This window comes from Peromyscus leucopus, chromosome X (assembly GCF_004664715.2).
Source record: "Peromyscus leucopus breed LL Stock chromosome X, UCI_PerLeu_2.1, whole genome shotgun sequence".
Classification (NCBI taxonomy): domain Eukaryota; kingdom Metazoa; phylum Chordata; class Mammalia; order Rodentia; family Cricetidae; genus Peromyscus; species Peromyscus leucopus.
Genome location: NC_051083.1, coordinates 24,371,315 through 24,389,774, shown reverse-complemented (window position 1 = coordinate 24,389,774; position 18,460 = coordinate 24,371,315). Strand labels below are relative to the sequence as shown.

At 41.1% G+C, this 18,460-nt stretch overlaps 1 protein-coding gene across 3 annotated transcripts in view; it reads right to left on the bottom strand.

The window, feature by feature from the left end:
• Clcn4 (chloride voltage-gated channel 4) overlaps nt 1-18,460 on the bottom strand; it is a 71,437-nt gene that overhangs the window by 27,097 nt on the left and 25,880 nt on the right. For 2 of the 3 annotated variants that reach the window (XM_028885939.2, XM_028885938.2), the window contains exons 3-6: nt 15,005-15,176; nt 12,865-12,964; nt 9,534-9,721; nt 6,592-6,714 (exon numbers count right to left, since the gene is read on the bottom strand). In XM_028885939.2, the coding sequence (XP_028741772.1) occupies nt 6,592-6,714; nt 9,534-9,721; nt 12,865-12,964; nt 15,005-15,176 (583 nt within the window). The remainder of the gene's footprint in view (nt 1-6,591; nt 6,715-9,533; nt 9,722-12,864; nt 12,965-15,004; nt 15,177-18,460) is intronic. The other variant, XM_037199206.1, reaches the window with a different exon arrangement.

Below are 18,460 nucleotides of genomic sequence, written 5' to 3'. Positions count from 1 at the left end.
GCACTTATAAAATTTTTGCAATTAGGGTGTATATTGGAAGTACCACAGATTGCTTTTCTTTTTCTTCTTTCTTTTTCTTTTTTTCTTTTTTTTTTTTTTTTTTTTTTTGAGCTGGAGGTCTCACTAAGTGACCCTGGCTGTTCTGGAACTCACTACCTGGACCAGGCTAGCCTTGAACTCACCTGCCTCTGCTTCTCCAGTGCTGAAATTAAAGGTGTGCACCATCATTCCCAGCCATAGATTGTTTTTTTAAATAGATAATTTTAGCATACAAAATAATGGATTTCACTATGCTGTTTCATACGTATCAATCATATACTTTGTTCCTATTGTGTCATATGAAAAACACTTTCGAGTGAAGGAGAACTATTTTACTCTTTTGCAGACTTGCTCCATTTTGTCAATGCCAAACAATGGCTTTATTCCTACAAGTACAAGTACATTTCAATCTTTGCCTAGAATTCAACTGGATGCCAGTATCTATGATGGACTTTCTATACTGAAGTCCACTCCCCCAAGTGATTCAATACTTTTATACCTCCAACCTCTGGCACAATGAGATAAAAAAGAGTGAATGTTTACTATTGAGCTAGCAACTTTCAAGCCCCTGATTAGATTCATGAGATACTAGGTCAGTTAATCAAATTCCCAGCCAGTTTTCCCAATTGTATACTATGTTATAGAATAATGTTTTCCCTTTTCAGTGTCAGTTACATAACATAAAAATGTTTTCTTGTGGACATTACTCAGCCAAGTAAAACAACTTCTTACACATTGAACACAATGCCTCTCAACCTCATCAGAATCACTCGGCGAACTAGAAAGTATCAAGGAGTAGCTCTCCCTACAGAGATCTAATCAAGGCCTAACACTCACTACAGAGATCTAATGTATTTGCCCAGAAATGCAGCCAAGGCAAAGAGAAGTTTACAGCTAGATGATTCTAAAATGCTCTGCTCTCATAGAAAGTAACACAAATATCCATAACTTCTCAATATTTAAGGGTCATCACTGAAACACAATTTGTTCTTTCAATGCTTACTTGTATTATCATGTCAACTTTGTTGACTTGGAGGGGTTATGAATGGGCTAATCCTCACATTTCAAAGGACTGTACATAGGACTCTTTATCTCAGGATTTTGATAGAGACCTCTTTCCTTTTAATGGATTAGGGTTAAGACATGATCTCACTACGTAGGCCAAGCAGACCGAATTCTCCTGCCTCCACCTCCCAAGTGCTGAGATTAGTGGTGTGCACCACAGAGTCACTCAGATAATCCTTTTTTATTTCTCAATTTGAGGAGGAGAGAAAGAGAATGAGAAGAAGAGAGAGAGGGAGATAAGGAGGGAAGAAAGAGAGAAAGAGAGGAGAGAGAGCAAGAGAGAGAGAGAGAAATCCCAAAATTCTCTGTGAGCTCCTTCCTACAGAACATATGCCAGGACTCTTAACTATAGTCAGACAGTATTTCTTGAACTAGCATTTAACTACTCAGATAAACTAGTGGTGGTTAAACTAGTATTTAACTAGTGGTAGTTGCCCTAATTGAGCCTGTGCTTTGGGGATATCAGAACTCTGTATGGAACAGATGTCTGATTATGCCTGCCACAATCTAGCCCTTTTGTGTTGCCTCAAATAAAAATATCTATAATTTTTGTCAGTTAGTTAATATGGATTTATACCCCGGGGTGCATTTTAAAAGCATAATACCACTTAGAAAATCACAAGCATCTAAATTACCCAAGCCTTTGCCAGCAATGACATGTGGTAAATTGAACAATGTAATAGTTATTTTGTAATTCTTTAAAATAATTTTATAAAATTGTCATGATCAAATTAAGAACTAAAGAAGGCAAATTCGTTCCCGGGAGATGCCCAAATCTAATTACTTTAATTTGAACTGATAGAGACTGAAGCAAGCAGGGCTTTAGTGAGATGTATTGCAGAGAGTCTTACTAGGTGGTGTTACCCTTAAGACCAAAGCTCTTTCTAATGGATAAATGTTTGCATGAATGTTCATATATTATGAAGAATAGAAATTAGTGAAGAGTAAGTTTTGAGAGGATGTAATTTCTTGTCCAGGTGGTAGTGAACAATCACGGCTTTTTGGAATTGAGAGTTCCAAAAGGAACTCAGTTTTCTCCAAACTATGAAGTCCAAAAAACCACAAGTGTTCACTTTTATTTTACTTGCATGTATGTGTGGTATGTGTGGTATATGGGTATGCACACAGGTCCATGCACCCACGTATGCACTTATAGACACTAGAGGAGGATGCTGGGGGTCTTCTCTATCACTGTCTACTTACTTATTCCTTGAGGCAGGGTCTCTTACTAAGCACTAAGCTTACTATTTCAGCTAGGCTGACTGGTCAGTGAGTTCCCAGGATATGCCCATCTCTGTTCAACAATACTGGCCCTATGGGGATGTATAGCCAAGCTCAACTTTTACTTGAATGCTGAATATTCCAATTCAAGCCCTCATGCTTGCACAAGCAAGCACTCTTACCCCCTGAGCTATCTTCTCAGCTCAAGTTCATCTTCAAATGTGCTTTACAGAACTTACACAGTGCATTTATTACACAAAAATTCTCTAAATTTGCATTTAAAATGGTTATAGTGATGCACATCTGTAATCCCAGGCAAGACTCAGGAAGCACAGATTAAAAGACTGATAAAAGTTCAAGACCAGCCCAGGCTACATTGTAGTTCCACAGAGTTAGAGCTATATAGTGAGGTTTTTTTTCCAAAGAGATTTTCATTTTAAATAATCAAAATATTGTGGGAGAAAATTCTTAGAGGGAAGAGCAATCTTGAAAACTGACTTTGGACTAGTTTGTAGCTCAATAGCTCAATAGCTCAAGGCCTTCGGTCTCATCCTCAGCATCATAAAGTGAAGTGAATATGTATGTACCTATGTGCATTGTGTTCAAAGTCTGCTTTTGTGCTATCTGCTATAAAACATATTCCAGCAGATCGCATGACTCCAGTAAGACACAGTAGTTTTTCTAAGCAGTTCAGCCCATATCTTTGCTAATGTAAAGTAGCATGGCCCCAATCCCTACTTTAAGTCAGTGTCCACAGTGATCTGGCTTTTGACTCAGAGAAGCTTCTTTTCATACACACACAAAAATATGTATTTACATAAACTTTTCACTTTGTCCATCTTCTTCAAGAACCATGGATGGTTCTGTCTTCCTAGGCGAAGGAGTTCCAGCTCTACTACACTTACAGTGCAGGCATTGCTACTGCTGACTCATACCAGCCCACCTCAACTGTGAAATCTCCATTGGTTTACAAAACTCTCAGACTACCACGAGTGCTTTAAAAACAGAGAAATGACTCTATTAAGTAACTGTATGTGGCTAAAAGAGTGCTGGTAGGGCAAGTACTCTTATACTTTCCACCACGTTTAAGAAATACAAGGGCAGACATCTTTGGAAGCTCTGTTTGCCTTACCAGCAGAACCTTCCTTCTTCCCCCTCCACTTCCAATAATTCCATTGCATTTCTTGATCAAGTTAGTACATAGGTTGCTTCATTTTAGCTACCTGTGGCTGCCATATAAATAGACCTATACTTAAGGTATCCATTCACTTTTTACTTTCCACACTTGACATCACTGTTATGAGTATTAGCCAATGTCACATGTCATTTTATCACATAAGAAACTTGAATGTGCAATTGTCACCAAAAATGGTAATCTACTTTGGGGTCAGTAACATCTCTCATCAGGTAAAAGCTCTTGCCAATGTACTTAGTGATCTTAGTTCAATTCCCAGCACCCACATGAAGATGGAAGGAGAGAACTGATTCCACAATGTTGTCCTCTGATCTATACCCAGGCACTATGGCACGTGTAGAGCCCCACTTCAACCGTGTACATCACATGATTGAACACAATGTAATAATAAATAAAAATGTCTTTTAAAAGATGTCCACATTGGAGAAAAACATTCAAGCAGCTACTCAAAGACAGAGGTCACATCTGTCTACAAGATCACCAGCACAACCATTCATCGCTGGTTCTTGGAAAGGAGACAAGGATTGATCCAGTGTGCATTTTATTGCTGTTTTAAAATCCCTAATGGCCATCTTCCTGTTTGGCGAAAAGCTTGAGTAAAAACATGCCTACTAGTGGACAGTAAGATCATGAAGTGGGACAGTAATAATTATCCATCCTTTTTATTGTTCAGCATGCCTTAGGCTTTGAGTGTTAAAACAGTCAGTTCTGAGATAATACTTGCTTTAAAAATGCAAAATGCCACCCATGCTATTCATTCATCAGAGAAGAATTTAAGCATAATGCAAATTTTGAGATTGCTTACAGATAATTTCCCCCAGGAGAAATACAAGGTGAATGCAGAAAAGTGTCTCTAGTTGAACTGAGCTGTATAGGAAAACACAAAATGTGCATTTTAATATGCCTCTAATCTACCATCTCATACCTGTACTAGGGTGCCATGGCTGTCTACACCTGCTGTGACCACTTTCTGTTGATTTTGGAATATACCCCACCTTAGTTCTCACAAACTGCAATGCTGTTAGCCCCCACTTGCCACAAGCAAACATGAAAGTTTTTCAACATGTGAAATATTTATTTATTGTAGTATTTACTTATGTGGGGGCAATTTAACATGTGTGACACTGTGCTGCTGTTCTTAGAAGATTTCTCTCCTCCTAGATGTCAGGTTTTGAGCATTGTGACTACACTCTGACCCATTTTCCTCATAATTCTGTGATTTTTAGTGTGCCATTTTGCATAGCACCATATGCTTTCAAAGTGTATACAATTCATTAAAGCAGAATTAGCTATATTGAGGAAATAGGGTGGAATGAGGTAGTTTGAATAAGAATGCCCCCCATAGGCTCATATGTTAAAGCATCAGTGAGTGGCACTACTTGGGAGGGATTAGGAGGTTTGGCCTTGTTGGAGGAATTATATCACTGGGGGATGGGCCTTGAGGTTTCAAAAACACAAGATAAACCTGGTGGCTCTTTCTCTTTCAGATGTAGAACTCTGAGTTACTTCCCCAGCACTATGTCAGCCTGTATGTCACCATGCTCCCCATCATGATGACAATGGACTAAACCTCTGAAACTGTAAGCTAACCCCAATTAAATGCTTTCCTTTATAAGAGTTGCCATGGTCATGGCCTCTTCACAGCAACAGAACACTGAATAAGGCAGGTTAGGTAAAGCAGTTTGGTTGGATGTTCTTGAAGTAAAATGTCAAAATAAATTACCAAAAATTCAGTATGACATATCAATACATATTTTACACTCTTGAAACAAGTCTATATTGTACTTTTTCAGTACATCTTCCTTATATATCTTTTATTCCTTTGTGTGACCAGCATCGGTGTGGGAAGGCACAACACAGGGTTAACTGGACTGGGGATGTAATTAAGTTAGTAGAGTATTTCCCTAGCATTCACAAAGCTCTGGGTTCAAACCCCAGCAACACATAAACCCATGCTGGTAGTCTATATTTGCAATCCCAGCACCTGGAAAAATGAGGAAGGAGGATAAGTAATTCAAGGTCATCTTTGACTACATAGTAAGTTTTCAGATAGCATGAGATACATGGAAAACTGTATCCAAAGATAAATAAATACTTTTTTTTAAGTAAGAGGCAAGACAGGGACCCAGTGCCACCATCAGCTCACAACTCAACTTTCAACTTACCCTCTCCACTGCTACACAAGGAACAATGGAAGTGTGCTAGCTAGAGATAATGTGCAAGACATTCTATGATTTCTGGTTAGCATTTTGCCCAGGATTTTCCAGGCATCAGCTCAATGACCATCATTTGACCTAGCAGATTCTCCCAGGCTTCAAGTTTGATCTCAGTGAATGATGAAGTCACTTCCTTGATACAGTGGTTACATAAAATTGCTGAAAATTATTTACAAGAACTGTACTTTCACACAGGCATAGTCCCAGTGTATGCACTGAAAGCAGAATTATTTTTTTTTAATTATTTATTTATTATATATACAGTGTTCTGCCTGCACATATGCCTGCACACCAGCAGAGGGCACCAGATCTCATTATAGATGCTTGTGAGCCACCATGTGGTTGCTGGAAATTGGACTCAGAACCTCTGAAAAGCAGCCAGTGCTCTTAACCTCTGAACCATCTCTCCAACCCCCAGAATTATTTTTCAAAGATTCCTATTACCCTGTCACCAGACAAAAAAGTGGCAAAAGTTTCTGATCACCAGTAAATTTTCCCTCAATACTCCTCCACTACTGTCTGTTTTTCACATTACATCATAGAGTTACTACAGTAGCATGTTTACATGAATGCTTTGTGAACCCAGATTCTTCAGGCTTTAAGAGTTGATCTTGGCTTCTAAGGCAGAGGTCTAATCATTTGGGAAGCAACAGATCAAAACTGCTAAATACAGTACTCATTGTGAAGCCAGACTACTGGGTTCACCTCACAACTTGCCAGCTTAGAGACTTTAGGGAAGTTACTTAACTGGTTTTTATTCTAGTTTCCTTAACTACTAAGTGAACTAACTGTGCCTATCTAGTAAGCGTATTGTGAGGATTATAGCTAGCACACAGGACTTCAGCCACAACTTACCTCAGGTATGCCAGAGCCACAGGCATATGGTGCAAATACACGTACCAAGGAGACAGCCAGAAATGCAAACAGCAATGCCCATAGAATGTACATTAAGTAATTCAGAATGTAAGCACTGGCACCCTAAAGAGCAGACACAAAACAAGGAAGAAGCAATGAACCATAGCAGGCCTGAATAGTGTACCCAACCCCACCATCTCCATCAGGAAAGTGAAGCTGTGATGGGCTCAGGGAGGTTCATCCCAGGCCTGCATAAACAAAAGAATCAATTGTTGCTATTGCTACAGTTACTACACACAAACAGCATCAGGTGTTTCTCCAGGAGCTATTTACACAAACCTTCCAGTGGATGAAATCTCAGCAGTAATGGAAAGCAAGGATGATGCCGGGTTGTAATCACCACTTGCACTGTAGTTAATAGAAGGTGTGGCGCAGAAAACTCTGGCTGTGAGACTCTGGATGATTTGTTTTGTCTTGTCTGTGGTGGGATGGCTTCGCTTAGCTTTCATTACAGCCACACCCAGACCACAGTGAATAAGCATCAGTTCTGTGTTTGAGAAGGCTGCTTCTCTAAGTGTGGTCCATGGACCAACAGCATCAGTATCACCTGGGAGGTTGGCAGAAACATAACCTGGGGGTCCCACCCTAGGGCTGCCAAATCAGATACTTCACACAGGCACATAGCCCAGTGTATTTTAACAAGCCTCTGGAGGATTCCAGCAAGTGCTAACATGTGACAGGCACTCATAGAAGAGAGCTGCTTGAACATCCTCTTCAGAAGAATGTATTGGACCACTTATTCCATTTTCTTTCCTGATACAAACACACAGTCTAGGCACTTTCTCCTTTCTCAGGGCTTCAGCTTTGTCTCACCGTCTGGATTATTCAAATGAGAGAAAAGGAAACAGAGATCACCTACCTGTCAGGCCATGGCCATGGCCACATATGTGCCTGTTAAATGTAAGGACATGTTCCTGGAGACTGCAATGCAACCACATATTTCATACTCTGTGTGGTGAGAAATCAGCCCAAGGAATACCTTTCATCCACTTAAAAAGTATATTTTAGAGGCTAAAATAACTTCTCACTCTTTCAAAGAGTAGTTCTTTGAAACAGAGAATAAATCTTACAACCAGTTGAAAAGATAGGCACCTCTATTTCCCCTGTAACACATGCTGCAAGTAGGAAAAAAGATGGCAGTCAGCCAGACTCATCTGCCCATGCCCATCAACCCAAGTAGAGAATTTCTCTTTGGAAATACCGGAAAGCACTGAGAATGTGTGAGATTTCAAGAGCCCTGACTATTTCTAAGATGTGAGGGGATATTCCATCAAGAGAGAGGTTTAGTAAAATGGCAAAGTACATTCCAAATGTCTTCAGCTGTGAAAGCCAGTCAAAAGAAACAGGAAAGGAAGGAGAAGTCCAAATAGATCTCCTCTCAGCATACTCTAGCTTTAACAGTTCTCCCATTACCACTAATATGAAGCTTGTCACCTAGCTCCTTTCACCTGACTTCCTGATCTATCAATGACTTTCTCTTCTTCCTCCTTCTTTTGAATCAGAGTTTCAATATATAGACTAGGTTGGCCTCGGCCTCTGCAAATATTCATTGTAATCTGAACGTCTAAATGCCATGAAGATAAGTACTAGATCTGTGGGTCAGACATATATCCCAGTGCCTGAGACATGCTTTTCACAGAAGCATCTCTGATTGGGTCAGAAAAGTTCGATGGAAGATGGTAATGGAAGCCACAATGAGACACTATTTCACACTCACTAGGTTAGCTACAGTGAAAGCAGATGCTAACAAGTGCTGGAAAAAAAGTAGACAAATCAGAACTCTCATAAACTGCTCATGGGAATGCAAAATAGTGTATCCACTTTGGAAACCATTCTATCAATTCTTCAAAGTTAAATCTAGAGGTCACCTCTCACCTAGTAGTTACACCTATACCCAAGATGAAATATATGCCCCCACCTTGAACACAGATATTCATGGTGACATTGTTCAGGCTAACCAAAAACAAGAAACACATGTTCATCAAATAATATTCAGCCTATCCATACAGTAGAGTATCATACAGCAATGAAAAAGAAGGAAATGTCAACTTATGCTATAGCATGAAAGAACTTAGAAAACAATATGCTAAGTGACACAAAGTCCATACAGTGCATGGATTCATTTATTCATTTCATTGAACTGTCTAGAAGGTGGAAATTTATAGAGACAGAAAGGACATTGGCAGTTGCTTGGGGCTAGCAATCAATAACACTGGACCAGAAGAGAAAATTGTGTGTGTGTGTGTGTGTGTGTGTGTGTGTGTGTGTGTGTGTATTATAGATAAAAATATTCTAAAATTTGATCATGGTCAGCTTTACACAATTCTGTGAATATGACCAAAGCCACTGAATTGTACTTTCTGTGGAAAGATCTGATGAACTATAAATTGGTTCCCTGAAAAATGTTACTTTAAAAACAGATGACATCTTTTCTTCTGGCTTAAAACATGAAAATCAACTCCATTTCTTCAGCACAAATAAGAAACCACCTTTGGTAAGAAAAAAGACAAATATACCAGCTGTGATAACTCATGCTTAAAATCGGAGAATTTGAGAAGCTGAAACAGGAGAATTTCTGTGAGTTCCAGGCCAGGGTGGGCTATAGGGAAGACCACGTCTGAAAAATCAGAAAAGAGATAGGGGAGAGGGGAGGAGAGAAAAGGTAGACAAAGTGGGGGAGAAAGGAAGAGAGGAAAGGGGCTTCCTAAAGTACACATATAATGCCCATGAGCGAGGGGCCCCAAGGTGAGCAAGGGCTTTCCAAGTAAATTCTGAGCAGCCGCAGAGCTCAATGGAAGCAAGCGGCAGCACTATTTAAGCCAGAGCTTATTATCTGAAGGTGAAGTCATGGGTGTTCAGGAATTGAGGACACAGATACACACCTCTGACTGGCTCAGCAGAAGCTCTGACCACTTCTGCCACAGGGGACACTTGTCCCTGTCCTCGAAAGTGGTCTCATTGGAGGTCCAGCAGCATTGCTCATGGCTGTACCAGAAGGCAGACAGACAGACCCCCTCCTTCAGGTCTGTCATCCAGTCAACAGCAAGATCAATGACCCCAGCCAAGGTACCTAGGAAAAGAATGAATCATGGAGAAGAATTGTCACAAGGAAAGAAGACAGGGCACTCCCAAAGCAGAGGGCACACCCATGCCATGATATTGCCACTGAAACTGACAGCTGCTTTCAGCCACCTGGAAGTCACCCAAGCATTTATGGTATGAGCCAGGCAGTGGGTAGCTCAAAGAGCCACAAAGGCCCTAGGATCTCAAATCAGGTAGGAGAGCTACATGGTTCCACTCTTAGGCTGTGAAGGTCGATGGGAGTTCATGATTCACTCATCTTTCTCCAAGTGTTTTAGTTGTCGATACATATCTTGAAAAATTACCCCCAACTTCGGGAGATGGCTCAGCAGATAAGATTGTTTTCTATGCAAGCATGAGGACCTGCGTTCATATCCCAGCACCTACATAAAACCTTGGCATGACCATGTGCGCCTATACCCCCAGTGTTGCGGGAGGCAACATGAAGATACTGGAAGCTCACTGGACAGCCAGCCTAGCTAAAAGAACAAGCTTCAGGTGCAGTGAGAGATCCTGTCTGGAGGGAACACGGTAGAAATAAACACAGGAAGAAGCCCTTGTCTGGACTCCAAATACGTGTGTACTGGTGGACTTACTCACACACACACACCACATGTAATGCACACCACATGCACTAAACACGTGAACAAATCAACAACCCTTCCCTTTCCGAGGGCTCTTTCTCATCAACATTTAAGTTGCCCCTAGTCCACATTCCCCTCCAGACACTGTCCTGTAGCTTTCCTTCTTTCCTCTTCCCCTCAGTATAGTTCATTCCTTCCTTCCACTAGGAAAGCAATCACCCGTACCCAGTCTTCATTTTCCGGAACAGGTCATACAAAACACAACCAAGAGGCCATATGGAGCTCACTGCCCTTTTGTTAATAAAGCTTTATCCCAGGATAGCCACACTTTATTACTGGACACTAACTGTGGTTATTCTTCCTGCCATAGTGTCAGAGTCTAATTATAGAGACTGGAACTACACAGCTCAAGAAACTGAAAACACTTATTTGCTAGCCTTTTATAGAAGGAAGGTTGCCAATCCTAGTCTTAGGCTTCTCGGCATCATTTGAAACTGCCAAGCACTCCACTCTTCCAGAAGCTCATTGCTTCTGCAATGTTTAGCTCTTCTGTTTCCCTTGATCTTTCCTGCTCCTCCACCTAGCTTTCTAAAGTGGTGTTTCCTCAAAGCTTGACCCTAAATCTTTTTTCTCCTTTCATATTGTGCATTCTTCCCTGACTGTCTTATTTGTATCCCTCTTGCTACTGAGCCCTAAAGGTATATCCAGGCCCACAAAACCCCAGTCTTCAATAACAGGTTGCGTGTGTGTGTGTGTGTGTGTGTGTGTGTGTGTGTGTGTGTGTGTGTGTGTACATACGTATGCATGTATATGTATATGGATGTATGTGTATATATGTGTATATGTATGCATGTATATGTGCTTATGCATGTGTATATCTGTAGTTCGACTAGTTTATGTACTAGAAAGAAAAGTCTTTGTCATTTAGTGTTTGTGCCACAGTTAGGGTCAGGCCAGGCATCTAGACCTGAGTCCACTTCAAAAGACACTCATAATGTTCAACTCCATTTACATGAAATGTCCAGAACAGACAGTGAAAGGAAGTAGACTGGTAATGGTTTAGATCCTTCCATAACTAAAAGGTGCAGATGATATTTAGGTGGGAATGACAGAACTGTTACAAAATTGGTCATGATAATAACTGCGCAACTCTGTATATTTAGTAAATATACTAAAAAACCATTTAATTGTACACATTAAATGGGTTAATCATGCAATATGTGTAGTTTAATTCAGTAAAACTGTTACACAGAGAGAGAGAGACAGACATAGAGAAAGAGAAACTGGTGAGGAAGAGGATCAATGAGAGAAAAATGTGATTTTTTTTTTTTAGAGAAGTGATCAGAGAAAGTTTCAAGTGAAAAGTGATATTTGAGCAAGATCTGATGATCACCCTGAGAGCCATCATTTTTCAGCCACTCACAGTCATATTACTCTTCATCCCCTCAATCTCCTTTGCTGACCAAGTTGTTTTGTGAACCATCTATGCTTCGGTCTGTGGTGCAACAGTGCCCCCTGACGGTAAGCTTTGGTAAATTAGTTATGCAGAGGATACGTGTGATTTCTCTATGAGGAGATCCCAAGTTAAAACAAGGGAACGTCCATCCAGGCAGGTGGACACTTGAGTCCTCCCCACCACCACTGGAGCCATGGGAAAATGGTGCTACTTTCTAGATCTCCCTCCAATATGCATCTGAATTCAAAGAACACTGGGGGGGGGGCTATCTCCAAAACCCGTTCATTCTACACCTTCCTTCTCTTCCTACTGTGTCCATAGAACCAGCTTTCTAAGTGTTTGTTGTCTCCAGTTGCACATTAGAATCATGAAGGAAGGGAGAAGGTCTTTACTCAGCATCATAGTGTTTTCTCCAGAAAGGTTGTTTAACACCAATCTTCATAGCCACCTAAAAAGAAGTTAACTTCAGCAAATAACTACCACAAAGAGCCAAATATCTACTATCCATGAAATGACACTGAGATTATGACAACGGAGGATGAGAAGTCTCTAAGGGTAGGAACAGTGTATATTCTAGATGCAACTGTCCTGGACTCACCTTCGATCCCGTGGTGGTTAGCATTATTTTGAATGTCATGCATTTTAGGGCTTCCCAGTAGTAGGAAAATCATATATGGTGCCTGATGCTTCAAACTTATAAATGCTTCCATATTTTGAAATCCTATACATAGCTAGGTATAACAGAATATAAAATGTGTGCTTTTGGTAAAAATCAAGGGTAGTCATAAATCTATTGAGTATGTGAACAGGGCTAAGCAGTGCTGTTAATTACAACTTCCCAGAAGCCCACACTTGTTTTGTGAGCCATCTCTGTTTTGGTCTGTGGTGTCACAGTTAGGGTTAGGCTCCTGCCTTAGTCTTGGTAGATTCTAGGAAAAAAATATTCGTTCAGGTATTTTGATCTTAAATAGTTCAAGCAATAAATCCCTTGCATTGAAAGAGAAGGTGAATACTCCATAGCTTCAGTGTCTCCCAAACATCTGGAGTTTGGGGGTGTTAGGAGAACAGCACGCATATATATCTTGCACATACCTGCCAGTAGTCCGATGAGTAGCATCACCACCCATCCTGACCATGCATCCAGCAGGCTCTTGATGAACTCCCAGATTGACTCCTTACTTTTGCTGGTTATCTGGAAATGAAGTATATACAGCAGTTGATCAGAACACAATTCCAGTTCATGCTTCTTTCTCTCAAGTATATTCCTCGGGAAACAATGTGACTGAGAAGATGAATATAATCATGCTACCAAATTCCCAGTCATGCTGTTCATGCAACAATGCAGGACAATGATTAAATGGGCTTTCTGGGGGCTGGAGAGATGGTTCAGCAGTTAAGAGCACCGGCTATCCTTCCAGAGATCCTGAGTTCAATTCCCAGCAACTACATGGTGGCTCCCAACCATCTGTAATGAGATCTGGCGCCCTCTTCTGGCAGGCAGGCAGAACACTGAATACATAATAAATCAATCTTAAATAAAATGGGATTTCTGGTTCACAAAGCTATAAGGATGCAATACAGGATCAGTGTCTCCCGTCATGATGAATTTTAGATAATCAAAGAACAAATCAAATTCAATATGGATTTTTAATTGTGTTCTTTTGGGGGTACTCTAACACTTTAGAGATCATTATGACATTTTTTTTCTTTTTCTCTTTCTTTCTTTCTTTTTTTTTCTTTTCTTTTTTTTTTTTTTTTTTTGGTTTTTCGAAACAGGGTTTCTCTGTGTAGCTTTGTGCCTTTCCTGGATCTCACTCTGTAGACCAGGCTGGCCTCGAACTCACAAAGATCACCGGCCTCTGCCTCCTGAGTGCTGGGATTAAAGGCATGCACCACCACCACCCGACTATGACATTTTTATAGCATGCCTTTTCCCTCCCCATTTTGCGGGAGCCTTGCACTCCTCTAACATCATTATCTTCCCACCTATTTTTGGTTCCCTATTTCACCCCTGTCTGCTTCTTCCAAGTCTCTGGCTCTGATTCCACCTGACCTGCCTCCCTCTGTACCCAGAACCTGTAGCCTAACATTTCCAGGGTCCTGTTTCCACCACCACCCCCTCTCTCTTTAAGTGCCTAAGCCACCTTGGCCATGTCTCAAGCTTCAGCAGCCATCTGCTGGCTAGGAGTCTCTCACTCTCCAGGGTGAGCTCCAACTTCACACTGAGCTGCACAGCATGCTGTCTGCCAGCCCCTGCTGCAGGACATTCCCCACTCCATTTCCTCCACTCATTAGCAAAAGGCTCACTTTGTCTGACAAGAGTCTGTGGTTCTATGACTCCATTTCACTCTATTCCCTCCTCTAAAGCCCATCATGGCTTGACCCTGATCCTATGTCCATCATTTTTACAGCCTCCAGGAAGAACTCCTCCTTCCTCCTGACCACACTCCTAAGCTTCCTGTTTTTCTCTCTGCAGCACCTCCTTACTGTCCTCTGTGGCCTTGACCAACTCCTCCCCATGGGGCATTTAATCATTCCTAACACAGCCCCATAGCTCACTCATCTAGGCTCATCTCTATTCATCTCCTTCTGCGAACTCTCCAACAACCCCAAGACTCCCCTGAATAACCTGAATGTATAACATTCTTTCATGCTTCTGTAACTTAAAAAAAAAAAAAACACTCCTGATATTTAGGATCCTTTCCCTCTCTCTGACTACCAAACTCTTGGTCACACTGAGAGACAAAATTAAAATCTTACGTCTCTGAAAAATGCCTTCTCTAGTCATTCCTCCTAAATGAGCCCACAGCATTTGCCATATAACTGCACTGTGTCCCATTCTAGTATACACCGAATGCCAACTAGATTTCTGGCAGCATGGTCTCTCTCACACACACACAATACAATCTTCAATGTAATCACTTTTATTCTCAAGGATGATTAAATGAGGCTCGGAAAGGACAGCCTCAAACTCAACCACCATGAAGGTGTCAAGAGCAAGATGTGGTCCAAATGTGTCTGACTCCAGGGTCCCTTTGTTGCTTTCACTGGTCATATTTCTACCCAAAGTACCTGACAGTGTAACTCTCAGTCTTTGTCTCTGCTTCTTATACTAGTGCTTTCCTTTTGTGCAACCAACATGTGACACATAGCCTCAGACTCAGATCATAACCTATAGATGGAACCATTGTGGAACTATTGTTAAAGACCCCTTTAGCATAGTACCACCTACCTTTCTGTGTCTGTCAGTGTCCCGGGACTTTTCCCTCAGCCAGTCTATGGTGTGGAAGTCCTCATAGGTCCCTACATCAGGGAAGGGCTCATCAAGGAAGTCCATTAGGTTCCCAGAGGCACTCATGGCTCCTGCACTGACCATGCTAGTTACTCCTGGAAGAGAAGTCCACCTGTTAAAAATGCAAACAGGGCTCGTGTGTAGCTCAGGACAAGAGTGTCTTTACAGCATTCATGAGGGCTTGGGTTACATCCCCAGCTCCACAAAGAAACAAAATAAGCATGACCACAACATGAATATAGCACCATAATCCAAGAACTGTATCTATGTTTCTTCTCTTCTTCTCTCCTTCTCTCTCTCTCTCTCTCTCTCTCTCTCTCTCTCTCTCTCTCTCTCTCTCTCTCTGGTATTGTGTGTGGTGTGTTATGTGTAGTATGTTGTGGGGTGTGTGTGTGTGTATGTGTAGTGGGGTAGGAAAGGGTGTGTGTGTGGTATTGTATGTGGTGTGTTATGTGTGTTGTGTTGTGTGTGTGTGTTGGTGTGGGGTAGGGTGTGGGGGTGCATTTGGGATATGTGTGTGTGGTATGGTGTAGTGTGAAGGGGATGAGGGGAAATGTGTGTGTGTGTGTGTGTGTGTGTGTGTGTGTGGTGCTGTGTGTGTTGGATGGGCCTTTCACATGTTAGGCAAGTACATTACCACTGATTTCTTTTCTGTTTGTTTGTTTGTTTGTTTCTAGACAGGGTCTCATGTAGCCCAGACTGGCCTTGAACTTATTATGTCACAAAGAATGACCTAGAACTCCTAGTCTTCTTACCTCTGCCTCTTGGGTACTAGGATTACAAGCATGTGCCACCATTCCTTGCTTCCATTTTTCCATAACATAAAAATTATTTCCACATCAGTATCTCTGCTGTAATGTAATAGGTACACAGTTCATCCTTATTACTCACTAGTTATCTTCTGCAATGAATACTGAACACTGAATTAGGAAATACCAAGCAATGCCCCCAAACAAATCCTACAAGTCTCTGCTCACAACTTTTTTTCCAACCTATCACTATATCGCCTTTTTTGTTTGTGTTTCTATTTAAAGACATCTTATTTGATAGACATTACTCATTCAGTATCCTGGAACTCAACCACAACTGCACCATTGCTGAGGCCTGATCGAAGTTTCTCTATCAGATATATTTTCTCCACAAAGCACTTGCAAACAATGCTCTAGCACATAGGAACACAGGCAGCACTATAATGTAGTATTTCAAGGACACTTTAAACAGTAAAATTACTGACAAAAGAAGCACAGGTTTGGTTGGATTTTTGTTTGTTGTTTTTGTTGTTTTTGAGACAGGGTTTCTCTGTGGAGCTTTTGGAGCCTGTCCTGGAACTCACTTTGTAGACCAGGCTGGCCTCGAACTCACAGAGATCTGCCTGGCTCTGCCTCTAGAGTGCTGGGATTAAAGGCGTGAGTCATGGGGGTTTGTTTTTAATGAGAAACTAAATAAAACAGAAAAAGGCTACTTGTTCACAGTACGACCATGGAAACATAAAGGAAGACAGTTATCTTTTCTGACCACAGGTGCCAGATGTGTTTCTGGTGAGTTTAACTTTTCACCATTCTACACAATTTCCAAGTCAGTGACTAACCTTTAAAGCACCACTACTGACTTGGTACTATAGTTTGGTTCTTGAATGTCCCCTAAAAGTTCATGTATTACACACTTTATCCTCAAGGTGGTGCTATTGAAAGGTAGTGAAACCTTGAAGAGGTGGAGCTGAAGGGGAGGGGGTCCTTAATATGATAAGACTTGTGCCTCAAACGGGAGTGTTGGGCCCTAGCTCCTTCCCCTCACTCCTCTCTCATATCCTGGCCATGAAGTGTCGGTTCCAGCACAAAATCATATCGCGATGGACACTGTCACCAATCCCAAAGCAAGGTGGCTAATTGATCACAGACGATTCTCAAAAACCATGAACCCCACAAACCCTTCTTCTTTTTAGGTTGACTAGATCAGACATTTTGTTACAGTGATGCTAAGCTCAAGAGCACACAAGATGGCAAATTTTAGTGAATAGGCAAAATTGCAAACACAGTTCACAAATAAATATGAGTTTCTTTCCATATTCTACAAAAGGAAACCATCAGAATGGTAAATAATAATAACGAAAATCATTGATTCTCCTGAGAGGCAGAATAAACGAAAAAAATAAACAGCCTCTGTGGTTATCATCACAGACGTCCAGATGTACAACAGTAGCTGCAGAGAAACTTTTAACCATAAGTGACAATCAAGGCAATCTGTAGGTGGCAGCAGCCCTCTGAGAAAGGAGGACCACCATGGATATCAACAAAAGCAATAGGACAGACCATTGACAGCCAAGAGCCATACAAAACTCTGGGAACAGACACTCATTTAAGTTTTTCTTAAAACAAACAGGTCTTGCTGTCAGGACAGTAAAAGATTTGAATGTCTTAGATAACAATTCCATTCCAACTGTTCAGGCTGCCCTGGCCTGGAAACCAATCAATCATAAACCTCCCATGTTCTGCCACCCTCAAAGTCTCATTTCCAAATCACATAGGAACCAATTTGAGGCACCGGAAATTTTTGTAGCAGGATCAATGCTCACTCAGATTAACAGAAAAAAAAATAAACAACTTCTACAAAGGCAAGAGCCTGGAAAATGCACCAAATAAAAATTACTTTGGCAAAAAACATGGAAATTTGAATTATAGTATGAAGGCCACAAAAGACTTGGAATCAATGGTTAAAACATTGAAGGTGGTTATAAAAATATTTGTGTTCAGACCTCTCTCATTGCTTTATGTATTAACATATTTAGAGGACTCAACCATGTCCTGATGAAACTGCACTTTAATCAACTAGAAAAGTCACTATGAACAAAATAGGGTAATCACCTTACAAGCAATAAAAAGTGACTGATTTATTGAGCATCTGTGTAACTCAGCTGCTTTAAAACTTTCAAAGTTTGAGGTCTGAGCTGTGCCAAGTTGAAAAGTACACCTACTGATGAGTACCCAGGGAAGAATTACATTGCAGAAGTCAGTAGCAACCAATAACATAACCAATAATATAAGGGAAGGAATAAAATTAGAAAGCAGGGTTAGCATTCTCAGTTTTACAAAAACACGATGGTCACAATCTCTTATGACATGTGAGAAGGGAAACCTCTGATGAGGGAAAAGTAAGATGACAGGCTGTAGACCCACAATTCAGAGGTCTTGTCAAAAAACAAAAACACCTCAGCTATTCGAAGAATTGCAGAGACTTGGTCCTGCTCCTGAAGGAAAGTTGGTGCTGGACAGAGTGGCTCATGCATATAATCCCAGTACTTGGAAGATATGGCAGAAAGAGTGCCATGAATTCAAGATCAGACTGGGCAACAGACTGAGACATATCACAAAGAGGGGGGAAGGGGACTACCTGAAATCT